This window comes from Budorcas taxicolor, chromosome 4, assembly GCF_023091745.1.
Source record: "Budorcas taxicolor isolate Tak-1 chromosome 4, Takin1.1, whole genome shotgun sequence".
NCBI classification, from domain to species: Eukaryota; Metazoa; Chordata; class Mammalia; order Artiodactyla; family Bovidae; genus Budorcas; species Budorcas taxicolor.
Genome location: NC_068913.1, coordinates 35,437,219 through 35,458,683, shown reverse-complemented (window position 1 = coordinate 35,458,683; position 21,465 = coordinate 35,437,219). Strand labels below are relative to the sequence as shown.

Sequence of the window (21,465 nt, the reverse complement as noted above, 5' to 3'; positions counted from 1 at the left end):
TTCTTCTTTGCCTTTCACTTCTCTTCTTACACAGATATTTGTAAGGCCTCGTCAGACAACCACGTTGCTTTTTTGCACTCCTTTTTCTTGGGGATGGTCTTGAACGCTGCCTCCTGTACAATGTCACAAACCTCTGTCCATAGTTCTTCAGGCACTCTATCAAATCTAATCCCTTGAATCCATTTCTCACTTCTCATAAGGGATTTGATTTAGGTCATCCTAAATGGTCTACTGGTTTTCCCTACTTTCTTCAATTTAAGTCTGAATTTGCCTTGTCATACTGTTCATGGGGTTCTCAAGGCAAGAATACTGAAGTGGTTTGCCATTCTGTTCTCCATCTAGATAGCATATTGAAAAGCAGAGACATTCCTTTGCCAACAAAGGCAAAGAGATGGTTGGATGGCATCACTAACTCGATGGATGTGAGTCTGTGTGAACTCCGGGAGTTGGTGATGGACGGGGAGGCCTGGCATACTGCGATCCATGGGGTCGCAAAGAGTCAGACACGACTGAACGACTGAACTAAACTGAACTGAAGTCTGAATTTGGCAATAAGGAGTCCATGATCTGAGCCACAGTCAGCTCCCAGTCTTGTTTTTGCTGACTGTATAAACTTCTCCATCTTTGGCTGCAAAGAATATAATCAATCTGATTTCGGTGTTGGCCATCTGGTGCTATCCATGTGTAGAGTCTTCTCTTGTGTTATTTGAAGAGGGTGTTTGCTGTGACCAGTGAATTCTCTTGGCAAACTCTACTAGCCTTTGCCCTTCTTTATTCTGTACTCCAAGGCCAAATTTGCCAGATACTCCAAGATTTCTTGACTTCCTACTTTTGCATTTCAGTCCCCTATAACCAAAACATCTCTTTGGGGTGTTAGTTCTAGAAAGTCTTGTAGGAGTAGCTCTATACAGTCAGTAAAAAAAAAGACCAGGAGCTGGCTATGGCTTAGATCATGAACTCCTTATTGCCAAATTCAGACTTAAATTGAAGAAAGTAGGGAAAGCCACCAGACCATTCTGGTATGACCTAAATCAAATCCCTTATGATTATACAGTGGAAGTGACAAAGAGATCAATGGATTAGACCTGATAGAATGCCAAAAGAACTATGGACAGAGGTTCGTGACATTGTTTAGGAGGCAGTGATCAAGATCATCCCCAAGAAAAAGAAAAGCAAAAAGCCAAAATGGTTGTCTGAGGAGGCCTCACAAATAGCTGAGAAAAGAAGAGAACCAAAAGGCAAAGGAGAAAAGGAAAGATATACCCATTTGAATGCAGAGTTCCAAAGAATAGCAAAGAGAGATAAGAAAGCATTCCTCAGTGATCAATGCAAAGAAATAGAGGAAAACAAGAATGGAAAAGACTAGAGAACTCTTCAAGAAAATTAGAGACACTACGGGAACATTTCATGCAAAGATGGGCACAATAAAGGACAAACGGTACAGACCTAACAGAAGCAGGAGACATTAAGAAGAGGTGGCAAGAATACACAGAAGAACTGTACAGAAAAGATCTTTATGATCCAGATAGTCATGACAGTGTGATCACTCACCTAGAGCCAGACATCCTGAAATGTGAAGTCAAATGGGCCTTAGGAAGCATCACTATCAAGAAGGCTGGCTGTGGAGGTGATGGAATTCCAGCTGATCTATTTCAAATCCTAAAAGATGATGCTGTGGAAGTGCTGCACTCAATATGCCAGCAAATTTGGAAAACTCAGCAGTGGCCACAGGAATGGGAAAGGTCAGTTTTCATTCCAGTCCCAAAGAAAGGCAATGCCAAAGAATGCTCAAACTACCACACAATTGCGCTCACACAAGCAAAGTAATGCTCTAAATCCTCTATGCCAGGCCTCAACAGTACATGAACCGTGAATTTCCAGATGTTCAATCTGGATTAAGAAAAGGCAGAGGAACCAGAGATCAAATTGCCAACATCCATTGGATCATAGAAAAAGCAAGAGAGTTCCAGAAAAACATCTATTTCTGCTTTATTGACTACACCAAAGCCTTTGACTATGTGGATCAAAACAAACTGTGGAAAATTCTTCAAGAGATGGGAATACCAGACTACCTGATCTGCCTCCTGAGAAATTTGTATGCAGGTCAAGAAATAATAGAACCAAACATGGAGCAACAGACTGGTGCAAATAGGAAAAGGAGTATGTCAAGGCTGTATATTGCCACCCTGCTCATTTAACCTATATGCAGAGTACATCATGAGAAACGCTGGGCTGGAAGAAGCACAAGCTGGAATCAAGATTGCTGGGAGAAATATCAGTAACTTTAGATATGCAGATGACACCACCCTTATGGCAGAAAGTGAAGAAGAACTAAAGAGCCTCTTGATGAAACAGGAGAGTGAAAAAGTGGGCTTAAAATTCACATTCAGAAAACGAAGATCATGGCATCGGTCCCATTACTTCATGGCGAAGAGATGGGGAAATGATGGAAACAGTGACAGATTTTATTTTCTTCGGCACCAAAATCACTCTGTTAGTGACTGCAGCCATGAAATTAAAAGGCGCTTGCTCCTTGGAAGAAAAGTTCTGACCAACCTAGATGGCATATTAAAATACAGAGACATTACTTTGCCAACAAAGGTCCATCTAGTCAATGCTATGTTTTTTCCAATAATCATGTATGGATGTGAGAGTTGGACTGTGAAGAACGCTGAGCGCCGAAGAATTGATGCTTTTGAACTGTGGTGTTGGAGAAGACTCTTGTGAGTCCCTTGGACTGCAAGGAGATCAAAGCAGTCAATCCTCAAGTATACCAGTCCTGAATATTCATTGGAAGGACCGAGAGCTGAAGCGCCAGTCCTTTGGCCACCTGATGGATGAACTGACTCACTGGAAAAGACCCTGATGCTGAGAAAGATTGAAGGCAGGAGGAGAAGGGGTTGACAGAGGATGAGATTGTTGCATGTCATCACCAACACAATGGACATAAAGTTGAGTAAGGTCCAAGTTGGTATGGACATGGTAGCCTGGCATGCTGCATTCCATGGGGTCGCAAGGAGTCTGACACGACTGACTGACCTGAACTGAATCAGTGTATAAGCTCAGCTATCAAAACAACTTCATTAATCAGAAATGGAGTAAATTATGATTCCTTCCAATTCTGTACCATTCTCTTCTCTCTGTGTCTACCAGTTCCCTTTTTCTCCAATGCTCACTAGTTACATACAGACAAGACACACAAGACCCAGGGAAAAGCTGACTTTTCTTCAGGTTTGTAAGTCCAGGTATCACCAGCAGATGTCCCTATAACTAATGAGTTAGCTTCACAGCTGCTGCTGCTGCTGCTGCTAAGTCGCTTCAGTCGTGTCCGACTCTGCGATCCCATAGACGGCAGCCCACCAGGCTCCCCCATCCCTGGGATTCTCCAGGCAAGAATACTGGAGTGGGTTGCCATTTCCCTCTTCAATGCATGAAAGTGAAAAGTGAAGGAAGAAGCACAATTATATCATAGTAAAATATAACTCAAAGTTAAATAAAAGAGAATCACTGCTTTACGTAAAAGTAGCTCTGATAATGAACCATGCCAGAGCATACTGTCCACTCTCAGGAGTCAGAAAATGCAGTTGGTAAAGAGAGGCAAAAGGTGTAGGAGACAGGCCAAGATATTTATTTCACTGTTATTTTTATGGATACAATCGTGACCTGTATAAGTACTATGCCAGCACAATGAAGTCTTGAATGAAGAGTAGGCTATTAATAAAGATTGTTTTCTTTTATTTCAAGACACCTACAATTGTCATTATTTTTACTTTCTCACACAGATTAAATAATTCAGTTCAGAGATAGGAAAAACAAACAGCCAACTTGCCAGAAATAAAACCAGAGTCTCTAGGCCAATATGATGCCTAACCTGCTAATTTTTGTCCCATATCTCCTTGAACCAGTGAAACCAACAATGTAGTCAATATTTTAAAATGGGATAGGTGACTACTAAAAGAGACAGATGTGAAATACCTTCAATTGTGATATTTTTTACCAACACTGGCTTGACTGCCTTGGAACCCATAAGGATGCCTGTAGTTCTCCAGTACAGTATGTTTGTGCCTGATTTCAACATTACCTGTAAAGAAAACACAAGACACTCAGGTCAGATGAACCATGCTACTTCCAACCATACCTATATCAAAGTTAATCCCCTATATACTTTTCAACACATTATAAGGAAACACAATTATCTGGAACCCACAAATTTAAATCAACTACTTATTGAGACTTAAGCTTTGCTTAAATTCACATTTTGTAAAAAAAAAAAAAAAAAAAAGTTTGCCAACCCCAAAAATACAATAAAGAGGGAGGAACAGAAAATTCTTCAAGCGTGGAAGAAGATAAAATGAATTTCAAATCATTTGCATGAAGACTTGGTTTATATTTAAAAGACTCAATTTAGATTGTGAGAGGCACTTAGCCCAATTACATACTGATTGCTGTCACTATTCATAAGTAAATCTCTGGGCTCTGAAAACAAAAAGGTAATAGAATGAGTTTGCTTCCTTTTAAAATTACTTAACAAACAACACTTTGACAGCAACAAAAGAAAAATAAGACTGCTCTTATAGAAGAGCCTGGTTTGACTCTATGGCTCCATAATGTAAATGATACAATGTCTAATATTTGCTTCCTTTGCCACCAGAACATTTTTATCAAATTACTTTTCCAGTCAATTTCATGCTGATTCAGTCAAGTAAACTAATGAAATTAAAAGACGCTTACTCCTTGGAAGGAAAGTTATGACCAACCTAGAGAGCATATTAAAAAGCAGACACATAACTTTGTCAACAAAGGTCTGTCTAGTCAAGGCTATGGTTTTTCCAGTGGTCATGTACGGATGTGAGAGTTGGGATATAAAGAAAGCTGAGTGCCGAAGAATTGATGCTTTTGAACTGTGGTGTTGGAGAAGACTCTTGAGAGTCCCTTGGACTGCAAGGAGATGCAACCAGTCCATCTTAAAGGAGATCAGTCCTGGGTGTTCATTGGAAGGACTGATGTTGAAGCTGAAACTCCAATACTTTGGCCACCTGATGCAAACAGCTGACTCATTGGAAAAGACCCTGATGCTGGGAAAGATTGAGGGCAGGAGGAGAAGGGGATGACAGAGGATGAGATGGTTGGATGGCATCACTGACTCAATGGACATGGGTTTGGGTAGACTCCAGTAGTTGGTGATGGATAGGGAGGCCTGGCATGCTGTGGTTCATGGGGTCGCAAAGAGTCAGACATGACTGAGCGACTGAACTGAACTGAAGGGTGTTTTGCTTTATCATTTGCTACCCTTATTCTTCTATGGAGTCTGGCTGGGCGAATTCAAGCAATATAAAATTAAAACATATCTGACTACCTCACCCTGCCAGAGAGTCAGAAAAGCAGTACGTTAAATATTTTTTCCTTTGTGTTAAGTCTTTGTAAGTGAAGAAAGCATATTTGCTGCCAAGGGTTACTTGTACCTTCAAAGCCCAGAGGACTGAAAGCTTAGGTGAATGGATCTTAATTGGTATTAATATCACTTCCAGGCATAGAGATCAAAAAAATTATTCTGAAAGGATGCATTATATTAATCACTCAAGGATGAGGTATCTGCTACAACACAAAGGCAAGGATGGATGGTCATTTATTGAAACAGTGTTCAATCTACACAGCAGGCACCATGTTAGGCCCTCCCTATGTATCCTCTCAATGGACATGAGTTTGAGCAAACCCCGGGAGATGGTAAAGGACAGGGCAGCCTGGCATGCTGTAGTCCATGGGGTCACAAAGAGTCAGACATGACTGAGCGACTGAATAACAAATGTATCCTCTCATTTAACTCTGCAAGATTGGTCCTATTTCTCATATGAACTATTAGAGTCAAAAAGACAAAGTCAGTTGCCTAAAGAAATACAGTGACTATAAACCAGAGCTGCTGCTGCTGTTTAGTCGCTATTTCTGATTTTTTCAACCCCATGGACTATAGGCTGCCAGGCTCCTCTGTCCATGAGATACCCCAGGCAAGAATACTGGAGTGCTTTGCCATTTCCTTTTCCAGGGGACCTTCCCGACTCAGGGATCAAGTTAGGGTATAGCACTTTACCATGCTGTGTTCGTTTCTGCTGAACAGTAAGTGAATCAGCTATATATGCACACATATCCCCTCTTTTTTGGATTTCCTTCCCATTTAGGTCACCACAGAGCATTTGGTAGAGTTTCCTGTGCTACACAGCAGGTTCTCGTTAGTTATTTATTCCATACCTAGTAGTGTATACATGTCAATCCCAATCTTCCAATTCACCCCACTCCCTTCCCCCCTTAGTGTCCAAATGCTTGTTCACTACATCTGTGTCTCTATTTCTTCCTTGTAAAAAGGTTCATCTATACCATTTTTCTAGATTTTAAATCCATGTCTCACTCCAAAGGGACAGTGCCTCAACTAATAACAGATTCAGAGACTGTGTTACCTAATAATTGCCTTCAAACACTCAGGGTTGTCCTTAAAGAAATAAGCAGTTTGCCAGACACAACCAGAAAGGGTAGAATTTTGAACAATGGGTAACAGATAGAAAGCAGCTTTCAGCTCCAGACATGGATGAATTTTGTGATATGCAGAGCTGTGCAAAACTGGGCTCAGAACAGTCCCCAACACGACAAGTTTGAAAATCGCTTCTTGGGGTGACTGCAGAGAAACCTGGATAAAAGAAACTCAGTTCAGTTCCATTGCTCAGTCGTGTCTGCCTCTTTGCAACCCCATGGACTGTAGCACACCAGGCTTCCGTGTCCATCACCAACTCTGGAGCTTGCTCAAACTAATGTCCATCAAGTCGGTGATGCCATCCAACCATCTCATTCTCTTCATCCCCTTCTCCTCCTGCCTTCAACCTTTTCCAGAATCAGGATCTTTTCCGATGAGTCAGTTCTTCACATCAGGTGGCCAAAGTACTGGAGTTTCAGCTTCAGTACCAGTCCTTCCAATGAATATTCAGGACTGATTTCCCTTAGGATAGACTGGTTGGATCTCCTTGCAGTCCAAGGGACTCTCAAGAGTCTTCTCCAACACCACAGTTCAAAAGCATCACTTCTTCAGTGCTCAACTTTCTTTATAGTCCAGCTCTCACATCCATACATTATTATTGGAAAAGCCATAGCTTTGACTAGATGGACCTTTGTTGGCAAAGTAATGTCTCTGCTTTTTAATATGCTGTCTAGGTTGGTCATAGCTTTTCTTCCAGGGAGCAAGTGTCTTTTAATTTCATGGCTGCAGTCACCACCTGCAGTGATTTTGGAGCCCCAAAAATATAAAGTTTGTCACTGTTTCCACTGTTTCCCCATCTATTTGCCATGAAGTGATGGGACCAGATGCCATGATCTTAGCTTTCTGAATGTTGAGCTTTAAGCCAAGTTTTTCACTCTCCTCTTTCACTTTAATCAAGAGTCTCTTTAGTTCTTCTTCGCTCTCTGCCATAAGGGTGGTGTCATCTGCATATCTGAGGTTATTGGTATTTCTCCCAGAAATCTTGATTCCAGCTTCTGCTTCATCCAACCCAGCGTTTCTCATGATGTACTCTGCATATAAGTTACACGAGCAGGGTGACAATATACAGCCTTGACATACTCCTTTCTCGATTTGGAACAAGTCTCTTGTTCCATGTCCAGTTCTAATTGTTGTTTCTTGACCTGCATATAGGTTTCTCAAGAGACAGGTCAGGTGGTCTGATATTCCCATCTCTTGAAGAATTTTCCACAGTTTGTTGTGATCCATATAGTCAAAGGCTTTGGCATAATCAATAAAGCAGAAGTAGACATTTTTCTGGAATTTGTTTCCTTTTTCTATGATCCAATGGATGTTAGCAATTTGATCTCTGGTTCCTCTGCCTTTTCTAAATCCAGCTTGAATATCTGGAAGTTCATGGTTCATGTACTGTTGAAGCCTGACTTGGAGAATTTTGAGCATTACTTTGGTAGTGTGTGAGATGAGTGCAACTGTGCAGTAGTTTGAACATTCTTTGGCATTGCCTTTCTTTGGGACTGGAATGAAAACTGACCTTTTCCATTCCTGTGGCCACTGCTGAGTTTTCCAAATTTGCTGGTATATTGGGTGCAGCACTTTCACAGCATCATCTTTCAGGATTTGAAACAGCTCAACTGGAATTCCATCACATCTATGGTTAGCTTTGTTCGTAGTGATGCTTCAAACTCAAGGATCCATCCAATGCCAAGAGTCACTGATTATCTTTCATGTGATTACCACATCTGTAAACCTACATACCCAGAGGTTCTGTATATTGATTCTGAGTAGACTTCATTCCTGTTAATGCCTCCCTTGAAAAGCAGGACAGTTGAAGTGTGATAGGAAAGAGCAGGGAGAGGGAGCTAAGGAGAAAAGAAAAGGAAAGAAAATAATACTGGAAAGAGCCTGAGTCCATGAAACTTGGGGCAATTTCTTCCCTAACTAGAAATTTCTAGAAATTAAAAGATAATTTTTTTCTTTAAAATAAACTTTTAAAAATAAGTTTGAGAAAAGAAAGGAGAAGAATGGGGTTGGTATGAGAGAAGAGCAGAGAGAGACTTACAGAATGAGAGCCCCATTCTCCATTGTCTGTGAGCTTTACCCACTTGTCAGCGGTGGTGTCCATCTCCTGGCACTGATCATTCTGAATCTGTGGAGTAAACATAAGGGCCCAGTAAAGCTCAGTGAACAGGGTTTTTAATTAGATGTGTCACTCACCACAGGACAGGCTACAAGAGCTTCTTTCAATGTGTAGGAAACAACAGCCACGAGTAATTCTCAATAAGTAAACACACCAGACCTCTGGAGCCTGAGTGACAACTGCATATGAGTACGTAGTTCTAAGTGAATCTTTCTCATTATTGTAACAAAAAGACAAGCCCATTAAGAAGTCAGAAATTGGGCAAGCAGGAGCATGGAAGGCAGAGGAGGAGAGGGCAGTTAACACTGAAAATTCACAGAGAGGAGAAAAAGTCATTACAAAGATGTAAAAGCTTGTACTCACCATGCAGGCCCAATAGTATAAAGTTTATTTTTATAAGATTTAGGGCAATTTAAACCTGAAATTAAAAATAAATGAAATCTGCTTTGTTTTCAGTTCCCCAACACTTAATCCAAACGTGTACATAAGTGGCTATAGCCAAAGTCAAAGACCCCACTTGGTATTTGGGGACAAAGGTTGATACTCTACAGCAATTCAAATAAATACAGCTAATATCTTCAGCACCAAACATCTTGTGCTTTCCAGACAATTCTTCTAAAATACCTAGGAGTTGGGACATACCTCTCCAGGTCTACAAAAAATACACAGACATCTGTCTGTGTATTTTTCTACAGTCTTGACTTCTTGAGGCTATATTTATAGTCTTGACTTCTCCTCATAGCTCAGTGGTAAAGAATCTGCCTGCAATGCAGGAGACCTGGGTTCAATCCCTGGGTCAGGAATGTCCCCTGGAGAAGGAAATGGCAACCCACTCCAGTATTCTTGTCTGGAGAATCCCTTGGACAGAGGAGCTTGGCAGGCTCTGCCATGGGGTTGCAGAGAGTCAGACATGACTTAGCAAGGGAGCACATAATAGTCAGCATCAGAATAGGGTTGAAGTAATATCTCATCATCTATACTTCCTTCAAAATGGCTATTTCTCTATTCTTTAGGTCATTTTTCTACTTCATTCATTCCCCTGACTAATTTCACAAACAGCATTAATATCTTCTTCATAGAGCTATTTCCTAGACTTAACTAACTAGAAAACAGATCCTTTTAACAGCCAAAACCAGAGAAAATCAGCTACTGAGGATATTTGCTTTAACTGAATTTAAGTATCATATTTATATTATAAGCATAATGACAATCAATACGAGTGTTAAGCCATTTTTAAACAGATATAAACCCTGTATATACCTTTTTTGGTCCATGTTTGCATAAACTGAAAGCTTTTTTCTCAGCAGATATCATACATCTAAGTGTTATTTTGACAGTCTAGTAGCATTCTGGAGATCTGAGTTCTCTCGTCACCCATTCTAAAAGTAACTAGTAAAGGTATAACCTTGGTCCAATCACTTCTTCTGTCTAGGTTTGAGTTTCATCATTTAAAAAAAAAAAAAAAGTATGTGTTGAGGGGAGAGCTGAATGAAACTCCCAGACTCCTAACATTAAATACTTTACTGCTTTCCATCTGTAACGTTCACAGGTACATCTGCATCCTTTAATCTTCAGACATTCCCTTTCCATCAACTACTAGCAGGATGGACATAAGGCACTGACTCTCTGAGTCAATAAATTGCAGCCTATTAAGCTGAAACATCAATAAAAGTGGAAACATAAACTCACCATCCCTTTCAATCCATAACCAGAAGAACAAAGGCATCACTGAGAGGCAGCAATGAAACTTCATGCCTTAAGAATATCTTCACTGACAGCTCTCAAAGGACTTAATAGACAACACAGAACTAAATGTTTATTCAAACAATTATTCAATTACCGTGCTTTTTAACTTTATTTTAGTAATATTGCAAAAATATCCCATGGACTATGGAGTTATTCACTCTGAGAAGTGTCTTGCAAACAAAATGTAACTTAAAAAGCCAATCTGTTTGAATATTGCTTAACATCTTAAACTCATCAAAGGATATTTGAGTTAAGAGGGTCCTTAAAAGGTCTGGTCTACAATCCTCTTTACAAAAAGGCATGTTGAGAGCTGAAAAGTTAGTTGTTCAGTAACACACAACCAGCAACTGCAGAGTTGGGACATGAGCCAGAATCTCTTGACTTTAAATTTTAGGCTCATACATTCACAGAAAATATTTCTTCCTGGCAAACTTTTGATTTAGAAATTTCCATTATCAAGAGCAATATAAATTTGCTTTAGCATTATCAGTACATTTATTCCTGCAATCTGGGCCACAGAAACATTTTACAAGATATTTTCCCAGTTACTTGCACAACACACATACTGTTTTGGGGGGGAGGGGGTTTAAGAAGTCAATCGGAACAAACTTTTCACAAGCATTTGAGTCACTGCCACAACAAATATTTGAACAATTAGGTACAGTTTACATAAAATAGCTAAATAATTTTTGTGGTAACAACCTATTATGTTACCCTATTATTTTATCTTATAGTCTTTAATGTTATTTAATCTCTTGCCAGAGACATCAACTACCTCATCCCTTGATTGTTTATATTGTACAAAACTGGGGCAATCAGCAAGATATAGTCACTTCTAGTTCTGAAATATCGCCCATGAGTATACTTAAATAATTCAAATATTTAAAATTGAAAAGAGAAGAAAAATCTTCTTAAATAAAAACCAAGATTGGCGAAAACATATTTTTAGACAAAGTAGCATCTATCACTATAAAAAAATTAAATGAATCTCAGGAAATATATTCATCACACAAAAAGTCTCAACCAAATGGTCACCTAATGAGCATATCCAAAAGGAAAACAACCTGAATGTTATTCTACAAGGAGAGAACTCAGAGGTAAAGAAATAATTATTAACCAGAAAGTATTATAGAAAAAATAAATATTTCTTATCAAAAGCTTCAGTTAACACAAAAAGCCGAGGCACACAATGAAATGGGAACAAATGATTAAGAGAAATTTTACATGAATGCCCTTTAAGAAGTGAATTCTAGAATATAAAAGGCCTTACAAAGAACTCAAAGAAGATGTTGTTGTCCACATATTGGTACTCAAAGAAGACATAACCTGACTTCTTGAGGTGAACGGCATAGATCAAGGATACTGTGCAGTCATCACGGTTGGACTCTATGTAGTTTCCACGAGGGACCCAAGAAGAGCTGTGGAAACAAAACCATTTCATGTTAGCATTCAGAAACCTCTCTGTTCACAAGTTCTATAACTGAGATTTAAAAGCAGTTCTGCCGACAAAGCACAGCAGCGAAGTCTGAAGCGCATGTGGACTCCAAAGGCCAACACCACTGCTTGAAAAAAGGTTCGTGTCTGTGGCACATAACTTCCTAAAATCATTGTTAAGATTATGCAGTTAATGTGCTATGCAGCTGCTGCTTATCACCAAAAATGTAATCACTAGATAGCTGGTCACTAATTCTAGCAGTCTTTGATGGAATTACTCTCAAATAATACCTAAAGTTTTATTTACAAACACATACTGGCAGGGGTGTCCATTTATTATAAGAGAAGAAATCATCCTAGAAAAAGTCCTTTTAAAGTGAATTTAAATATTTTTTAATGTTTATTTTGTATTGGGGTATAGTCAGGTAACAATGCTGTGATCGTTCCAGGTGAACAGCAAAGGGCCTCAGTTATACCTGTATCTATTCTCCCTCAAACTCCCCTTCCATCCAGGTTGCCACATAACATTGAGCAGAAAAAAAAGAGAGAGAGAGAGAAAAAGTGGAATCTAAGAAACAAACCACAAAGGGACTTATAGATACAGAGAACAGACTAGTTTTCTGTGGTTGCCAGGGAGGGGGGAGCAGAATAGATGAAGGGGATGAAGGGGTACCAACCACCAGTTATGAATAAATCATGAGGTTGTAAAAAACAAGATAAAGAATATGGTCAATATTGTAATAACTTATTGTGGTGACCGTTTCATAATATATGTCACTGTCAAATCACTATGTAATGCTACTGAAACTAGCATAATATCAATTTGCTATGCAACTGTTATATTTCAGTTGTTAAAAAAAAAAAGTACATGATCAGCCAGATGGAAAAAAATAATAAAGTAAACCTAAATAAAATGCAGATCACAGTGTCACAGTACATAGTAGGAGCAAAAGTCTGATAGGAAATTTTATCTAAAAAATAAAAGATTAAGGAAATATACTAGTGAACAAAAGTTGGATTATAAATCTAACCATAAGCTAATTCTTAGATTAATCAACAGTGAGTCATGTGTCAACTTCTGGGCCAAAAAAGTTTCCAACCAGACTGTACGACAGCACAACTTAATATCCTTCTCTTTGAATTTAACTTTCCATTTGGATTATAAGAGTGAGATTTTTGGCAAATTCTTTTTACTAACAAAAAAATAATAATAAAAGACTGAGACTTCCACATCTCAACATGACTCACTAATTGGTATTGGACTTGCCCTTTTCTTTAACAGTCTAGTGAACTAAACAAAACACACAAGCCATGCTCAGGCACTGACACTAGACAGTGCAGGACTGAGATTCTTGAGAGCAGGAAAATGCATGAGACAAAGCCCAAACTGACCCTGACCTCATTCATTCTCAGGACACTTTCCAGACTCTGGAACCGAGAGACAGCTCCCAAGCAGAGCACAGTGGTCTCACTGAGGGATGAATGTCTGGAGGAAGCTGAAATAACCAGAATTTACAGGCATGAGAAGCAGAGAAAACGGGGGCTCCAGAAGTCCACATGGAGCTTCTCTATAGGCCCAGGCTTGGGGCTGGAAGGTGCAGGCCTAGTAGAGAACAACCACTGCAAAACTAAGTCAAAATCAGAGAGGTCACTTTTATGGGTATTGCAGAATCTCCAGGCCAGCCAGAGAGGAGAAAACTTAATAACCACATTGGACATTCATCTGAGACTCCAGAAGTGCCACATTTTAGGAATAAGGACCATGCCCTAGGGTAGGTATCCACAAACTTGTTCATAAACAGCCAAAGAGTCCATAATTGGGGCTTTATTAACCATGCGATCTCTCCTGCAGTACTCCACTAGGCAATTATAGCTCAAAAGCAGCCATAGATAACACATAAATAAATGAGTGCAGCTGTGTTCCAATATAACATTATTTATAAAAACGGAGTAGGCTATAGTGTGCCCTAGAGTAAAGACCATGACCTAGAACTAAGTGTGAAACCAACACAGAGCCACCTTGTAAAATTCTAAATACCAAACCTAACGAGACACTCTTCTGGTAAACATGCTGCCTGCCAGAACAAAATCCAATGTCTTTTACACAAAAGAAAAAATAATCCACATTGTAACACTCATGATGCCTAAGATACATTAAAAATTTACTAGAAATGCAAAGAAGTGGTAAAATATGACCATTAATTGATAACAAAGAATCAAAAGAAACAGAAAAGTATTTAAGATAGCTTTTAAAAATATAATCAAAAAACATCAAGAGATGAATACAGTAAGTGAAGGCATGAATAATCTCAACTATTTTAAGGGAAATAAATATTTTAAAAACTAAATGGAAATTCTACAGCTGAAAATTACTCTTTGTGAAATTTAAAATTCAATAGATGAGCTTAAGATCAAGTTTGAAACTGCAAAAGAAATAATGATAGAGCAATAGAAACTATGTAATCTGAAGTATAAGAGAAAAAAACGGGGGGGAAAATGGAGTCTCAGTGACTGTGGACAATACCAAGTGGCCTAACATACATGTAAATGGAGTTATAGAAGGAAAATAGGGAGAGAAGGCAGCAGAAAAACATTACTGGTGAAAGAATAGCTTTAAAAAATTCCCAAATTTAATAACAATATCAACCTACAAATCCAGGAAGCTCAGTCAACTTCAAGCAGAGTAAAAATACAAAGAAAACCAATGCTTTCTTTGAGTCATGTGTCAACTTTTGGGCCAAAAACGTTTCCAACCAGACTGTATGACAGCACAACTTAATACCCTTCTCTTCAAATTTAATTTTCTATCTGGATAGAGCGAGATTTTTGGCAAATTCTTTGTCTTTACTAACAAAAAAAAAATAATAATAAAAGACTGAGACTTCCACATCTCAACATGACTAGCAAAGAAATAGAGAACACATTATAAGCAAAGAAATACAGAATATATTATAAGTAGTCAAGGAAACAATGACACATTATACAAAAGGAAGCTAACCAAGCAAAATATAGCTAATTTTTTTTTCTTATCACAAACAAGGGAGAATTCAGAAGGTAATGGAACACCTTTAAAACACAGAAGGAGAAAAGTAAAATTCCAGAGTCCTATGTCCAACAAAATATTCTTCAAAACTGAGGCTAAATAAAGATGTGTTTAGATTTCAAAAAGTTGAGAGAAGTTATGAGCAGTAGACCTGCATGAAATGATAAAGAAAATTTTACAGATTAAAAAAATAATACTCAACAAACATTTAGAAAATAGGAGAAAAGAGTATCAACAACCATAAATACACAGATAAAAGCATAAAGCTACATTTTTCTCAAGTTTTTTAAAAATTAACTGATTCTTTAAAACACATTTCATTGTATTACAGGGTTTATGATGTGTTCCTAAACCTATGATAATAGCACCAGGATAAGGGTATAAAGGTAACTAAACTGTTGTAAAGCTTTACATATTATATAAAAGTATAATAACAATACTAATTATACTTTAAGAATTGTAATTTGTAGCCTTTGCAAGATATCTAAAGATGTAAAAACACTCACTACAACAGAAAACATTGATAAATTGTACTTTTTCAAATTTTAAACTTTTGGTTATTTAAAAACACCCCTGAGAAAATGAGAAAGCAAAAGCTGCAGATAAAAGAACTATTTCACACACATATATGTATATGTGCATGTATGTGTGTACAGGTTACATATTATATAGATTCATGACAAAACTTCTTTCTGTCAAGCATACACAAAGAACTACTACAGCTCAATAATCAACTGACCCAAAAACATAACAAATGGATAAATATTTGACACTTAACACACACACACATTCCCACAAACATATGGACTATGAACATATGAATAGTGCTCAATACCTTTTAAAGAAGGAAATGCAAAAAAAAAAAACCCACAAAGAAATACCATTTCTCATAACATACACTAGAAAGACTAAAATAAACCAAGACTTGTGTACAATATTTTACAATGTAAATAACTAGAATTCAAATGCACTGCTAGAGTCTAATGCTACAATCATTTTGAAAATCTCTGACAACTTCTTACAAAGTTCAACACACATCTTCTATATGATCCAAGCAATTAAAAAGAAGTAAAAAGAAAGCAAGATTCGGTGGATAGAAGAAAGGAAAAAGGGAGAGGGAGGGAGGAAAGGAGACAAGCTTAGCAGTGATAGACTGAAATTTACACTGAGAAAATGATACTCAATACACTGAAAAATCTCTGCTTATCATTCGATTTCTTTAATGAATAAGCAATTTCAAGTAGAAAAAAAAAGCCATGTGAATATCTCCTGCTCACCAAAACAAAGATCTGAGGTCTTATAACATCCTGCTGGTATTCTCCTCTAAGAACTCTTTAATTTAAAGAATTTAAATTATACACACATAAAGGTTTCACACGTTATACAAAGGTACAGTCTTCCTGTGAAATCTTTCATAAGCTGAAATGGTATAAAGCAAAGAAGTAATTACCTTAAGACACAAATTAATTTAAAAATAAACTGTGAGAAAGCAATGATCCCACAGATACAGTTCAAAGTTACGATGACCTGATGCTGAGATGCTGAATGTAGTTCCCAGAAAGAGTTTAGTGGAGCTGCTCTCACTGCACAGGGTGCAAACTGCCTCTAGGGTAGCTCCATTTGCTGCAAAATCAATGCTAAATAGCACTTTCGCCTTTTGCCTTTTTTTTTTTGGTAAAAGTGAAAATCCTCTTCGGATTTCTCTTGGTTAACAAAAACAGGTACTAATATAGGTCGTTCATAAAAGTGAAATGACATAATAAATAAAACAAACTCTGGAAAAGCAGAGGTTATCTGAGTATGCATGTATACACACATATATGTATTAATATATGTACATACATATACAACATGGGTTTGAACTGCACCGTTCACTGATACTCAGATGACTTTCACTAAATACACATTGCAGTACTATTGGATCCATGGTTGGTTGAATCTACCAGTTGCTGAAGGGAGGATACAAAGGGCCAACTTAAAGTTGTAAGTGTATTTTCAACTTTAAGGAGGTAGGCACTCCCACCCCCATAATGCTGAAGGGTCAACTGCATTTATATGTGTGTACAATTATACACACATACATATAATTTTTCCTCTGGCAGAGGAACCAGAGATCAAATTGCCAACATCCGCTGCATCATGGAAAAAGCAAGAGAGTTCCAGAAAAACATCTATTTCTGCTTTATTGACTATGCCAAAGCCTTTGACTGTGTGGAAAATAAACTGTGGAAAATTCTGAAAGAGATGGGAATACCAGACCACCTGACCTGCCTCTTGAGAAATCTGTATGCAGGTCAGGAAGCAACAGTTAGAACTGGACATGGAACAACAGACTGGTTCCAAATAGGAAAAGGAGTATGTCAAGGCTGTATATTGTCACCCTGCTTATTTAACTTATACACAGAGTACATCATGAGAAATGCTGGACTGGAAGAAGCACAAGCTGGAATCAAGATCGCCGGGAGAAATAGCAATAACCTAAGATATGAAGAGGACACCACCCTTATGGCAGAGAGAAGAGGAACTAAAAAGCCTCTTGATGAAAGTGAAAGAGGAGAGTGAAAAACTTGGCTTAAAACTTAACATTCAGAACATGAAGATCATGGCATCTGGTCCCATCACTTCATGGGCAATAGATGGGGGAACAGTGGAAACAGTGGCTGACTTCATTTTGGGGGGCTTGAAAATCCCTGCAGATGGTGACTGCAGCCATGAAATTAAAAGATGCTTACTCCTGGGAAGGAAAGTTATGACCAACCTAGAGAGCATATTAAAAAGCAGAGATATTACTTTGCCAACAAAAGTCTGTCTAGTCAAGGCTATGGTTTTTCCAGTGGTCATGTATGGATGTGAGAGTTGGACTTTGAAGAAAGCTGAGCACTGAAGAATTGATGCTTTTGAACTGTGGTGTTGGAGAAGACTCTTGAGAGTCCCTTGGACTGCAAGGAGATCCAACCAGTCCATCTTAAAGGAGATCAGTCCTGGGTGTTCATTGGAAGGATTGATGCTGAAGCTGAAACTCCAGTACTTCGACCACCTCACGCGAAGAGTTGACTCATTGGAAAAGACTCTGATGCTGGGAGGGATTGGGGGCAGGAGGAGAAGGGGACGACAGAGGATGAGATGGCTGGATGGCAGCACTGACTCGATGAACATGAGTTTGAGTGAACTCCGGGAGTTGGTGATGGACAGGGAGGCCTGGCGTGCTGCGATTCATGCGGTCGCAAAGAGTCAGACATGACTGAGTGACTGAACTGAACATATAATGTTTATATAGTAAGAGAAATAATCCTATTAGTGCTACCTAATATCACGACTCTATATGATGAAATGACCATTATCAGAAGAGTAAAAATGTCTCTTGGCCGAGAGAGAGATTGCTAGAAAGCAAGGGGGATGAAGGGAAGGTAGGAAGGAAGGAGGAGCAAACGTATCTGTCACAGCTAAATAATTCCCCGACATCTTTAGTTCAGGGTGAAAAATGTGAGTCATTTTTTTATTTGAATCATTTCAGCTCAGGGGGAAAAATGTGACCATTCTTGTCAGAAGGCAGCCAGAGGCTGGAAGTTTAATTGTACAAAACACAGGCACATGAAAGGGAATGTTAAATAGTCAATATGGGAAAACAGGAAGGGTGAGAACCCAAAGATAAGAATTCTGTGTTTTTTTCCAAACAATTTAGCCTTCCTCCAATATTGTCACAGGCAAAGCTATAATCTCCTATTAAAAAGGTGGAAATTAAGTAAAAGTGCTTTCTACCTTAGGTGTTTAGCCCACTCTATGTAGCAGAAAATCATCAAGTGTACAAATGAATGAAGGTTATACATTTTTCCTTTTCAAGGAAAATTTTTAAAATGGAAAATATTCATTAAAATTAGAGAAGAGTTTATAGAACTACTGGCTTTAATATAGTTATAAATATATTAGAAAACTAAGTTGCTTTTCTAATACTTTTATTGCATTTTGCATACTATTATGTCCTAAGAGCAATTACTTTAACCTCATGAAAATTCCCTGGTGTTTCCCTGGTGGCTCAGATGTTAAAGCATCTGTCTGCAATGTGGGAGACCTGGGTTTGATACCTGGGTTGGGAAGATTCCCTAGAGAAGGAAATGGCACCCCACTCCAGTACTTTTGCCTGGAAAATCCTATGGACGAAAAAAATAATAATAATAAAAAAAAAAAAAAAAGAAAATCCCATGGATGGAGGAGCCTGGTAGGCTACAGCCCATGGATTCTCAAAGAGTCGGACATGACTGAGCGATTTCACTTTCTTTCTTTCTTTCTTTCTTTCTTTCATGAAAATACAGCTACGTAATTCACAAGGACTCTCTAAAAAATATGACTATTTGCAATCAGTTTACCTATAGTTCTTGCTTCAGCAGCACATATACGGTTAGTTTACCTATAATCCCAATCACTACCAAGGTTATCCTCAACTTCTTTCTGGAAAAGAGCAACTACACCCTTTTCAAGGCTCCTTTGGATTCTTACTTGTTACAGCCCTCTGGCCTGCTATCAGAAGGGCCGACCACAGTGTCCATGAATGTTGCGACGTTGGAAAATCCAGCCGGCAATTCATCCCATTCGTCAAATTTGATGCCACTGCCCAAGGAGTAAGTGCCTTCACCACACTTACTGCATACCTGGTTCTTCATTTCTAGATACTCCCCAGAAGCACAGGAGAAAGCTGGAAGGCAAAATACATAACCCGTTAGTCATCACACGCCCCCTCTTCAATTTCCTCCCTTCATACCTATTACTAGCATTGTTTTTATAAAGCTCTGGTCATGTTACACCCTAATTAAAGTTTTCCAAAGTTTTCCTTTTCACTACAAAGACTTCACAGTTTGTCCCCACCCCATCTTACCATGTTCATCACTTGACCGATTCTCTTCCAACTGTAACAAAATTATTATCACTCCCAAAATATTTCATCCTCTTTCTTGTCACTCTAGTCTTTGGAGTTCCTGATCAACCCACGTGTTCACCCTAAAAACTCCTGTTCCTAACTCAAAAATGACCCTCTTTATAACAGAAGATGGGTTCCTGCCCCTCCAGGCAGTCAAATGGGGCTCCCACTGTACTCCTACAATACTCTTTTTATAACAGCCTCCCTTAAAGATAAAAAAAACAGAGAAGCAAATATTACTTATCAACTGATGTGAGACTTCGAGGTTCCAAAAAACAGGCATCATTATTTTTGAATATTAGCTAATTGTACCTGGCTAATACTAAATGCAAATAAAAGGTTTATCCAAAAAGAGGGGATATACGTATACATGGGCTTCCCAGGTGGTGCTAGTGGTAACGAACCCCCTTGTCGATGCAGGAGACAAGAGACGCAGGTTCAACCCCTGGGTCAGGAAGATCCCCTAGAGAAGGGCATCGCAATCCACTCCAGTATTCTTGCCTGGAGAATCCCATGGACAGAGGAGACCGGCGGGCTACAGTCCATGCGGTTGCACAGAGTCAGACACAACTGAAGCGATTCAGCTTGCATGCATGCATATGTATACACATGGCTGATTCACTTTGCTATATAGCAGAAACTGACACATCAGTATAAAGCAACTGTATTCAAATAAAATATAAAATGAAAGAAAAAGGTTGATCCAGTGAGTAACATAAACACAAAGGGGATAACAAGAGGGTAGTGCTTCACGTGTATCAGCTAAACAAGTATCCCCACTCTGAAACCAGGAGTCCACATTTTCAATATTCATGACTCCCACCCAGTCATTTCCACAGCCTCCACTTCTTTTTTTTTAACTGATGCCAGGCTCTGTGCAAATCCTCAGACAGAACCAGAGACGGAAGCCACAGGCAAAGTGCAGAACAGATGACACAGTCACAGAAAAGACGGCAATTCTTCTGTTGTTATTACTCATTCAGCAAATGCAAATCTATGTCCCCTAAATGTGTGGTTCTGTGCTCAGGGCAGTATTAGTGACTCAAACATAGCAAAGAGCTTTCTAATCCTTTAATCAGGATATTAAAGAAACAAGAACAAAATAAAACCTCCAAATTACCCGATGAAGAAAAACAAATCTCCCAGCAGACAGTGAAGCAGCAAAACCTCACATTTAGATAGATTTCCCCTTTAGAATACATTTGGAAATGTGGCAAAAAATAAGAACAAGATAATTTTGAAAAAAAATTAAAGAATTAGAGCTAAGCATCCTGTATCCTGCATCGAACCTGGACTGGCAATTCGTTTCTTATATGATATTATACATGGATGCTTGGGGCTGGTGCACTGGGATGACCCAGAGTGATGGTACGGGAAGGGAGGTGGGAGGGGGGTTCAGGATGGGGAACACGTGTATATTTATGGTGGATTCATGTTGATGTATGGCAAAACCAATACAACATTGTAAAGTAATTAGCCTCCAATTAAAATAAATAAATTTAAACAGTGCTGTGATGAATATTGGGGTACATGTGTCTCTTTCTATTCTGATTTCCTCAGTGTGTATGCCCAGCAGTGGGATTGTTGGGTTATAAGGCAGTTCTATTTACAATTTTTTAAGGAATAGCCAGCACATGGAAACAACTTAGATGTCCATCAGCAGATGAATGGATAAGAAAGCTGTGGTACATATA

At 38.7% G+C, this 21,465-nt stretch overlaps 1 protein-coding gene across 1 annotated transcript in view; it reads right to left on the bottom strand.

The window, feature by feature from the left end:
* ELAPOR2 (endosome-lysosome associated apoptosis and autophagy regulator family member 2) overlaps positions 1–21,465 on the bottom strand; it is a 211,372-nt gene that overhangs the window by 66,890 nt on the left and 123,017 nt on the right. Inside the window, exons 3-6 of the mRNA XM_052638923.1 lie at positions 19,354–19,549; positions 11,653–11,800; positions 8,559–8,645; positions 3,976–4,081 (exon numbers count right to left, since the gene is read on the bottom strand). Of these exons, the coding sequence (XP_052494883.1) occupies positions 3,976–4,081; positions 8,559–8,645; positions 11,653–11,800; positions 19,354–19,549 (537 nt within the window). The remainder of the gene's footprint in view (positions 1–3,975; positions 4,082–8,558; positions 8,646–11,652; positions 11,801–19,353; positions 19,550–21,465) is intronic.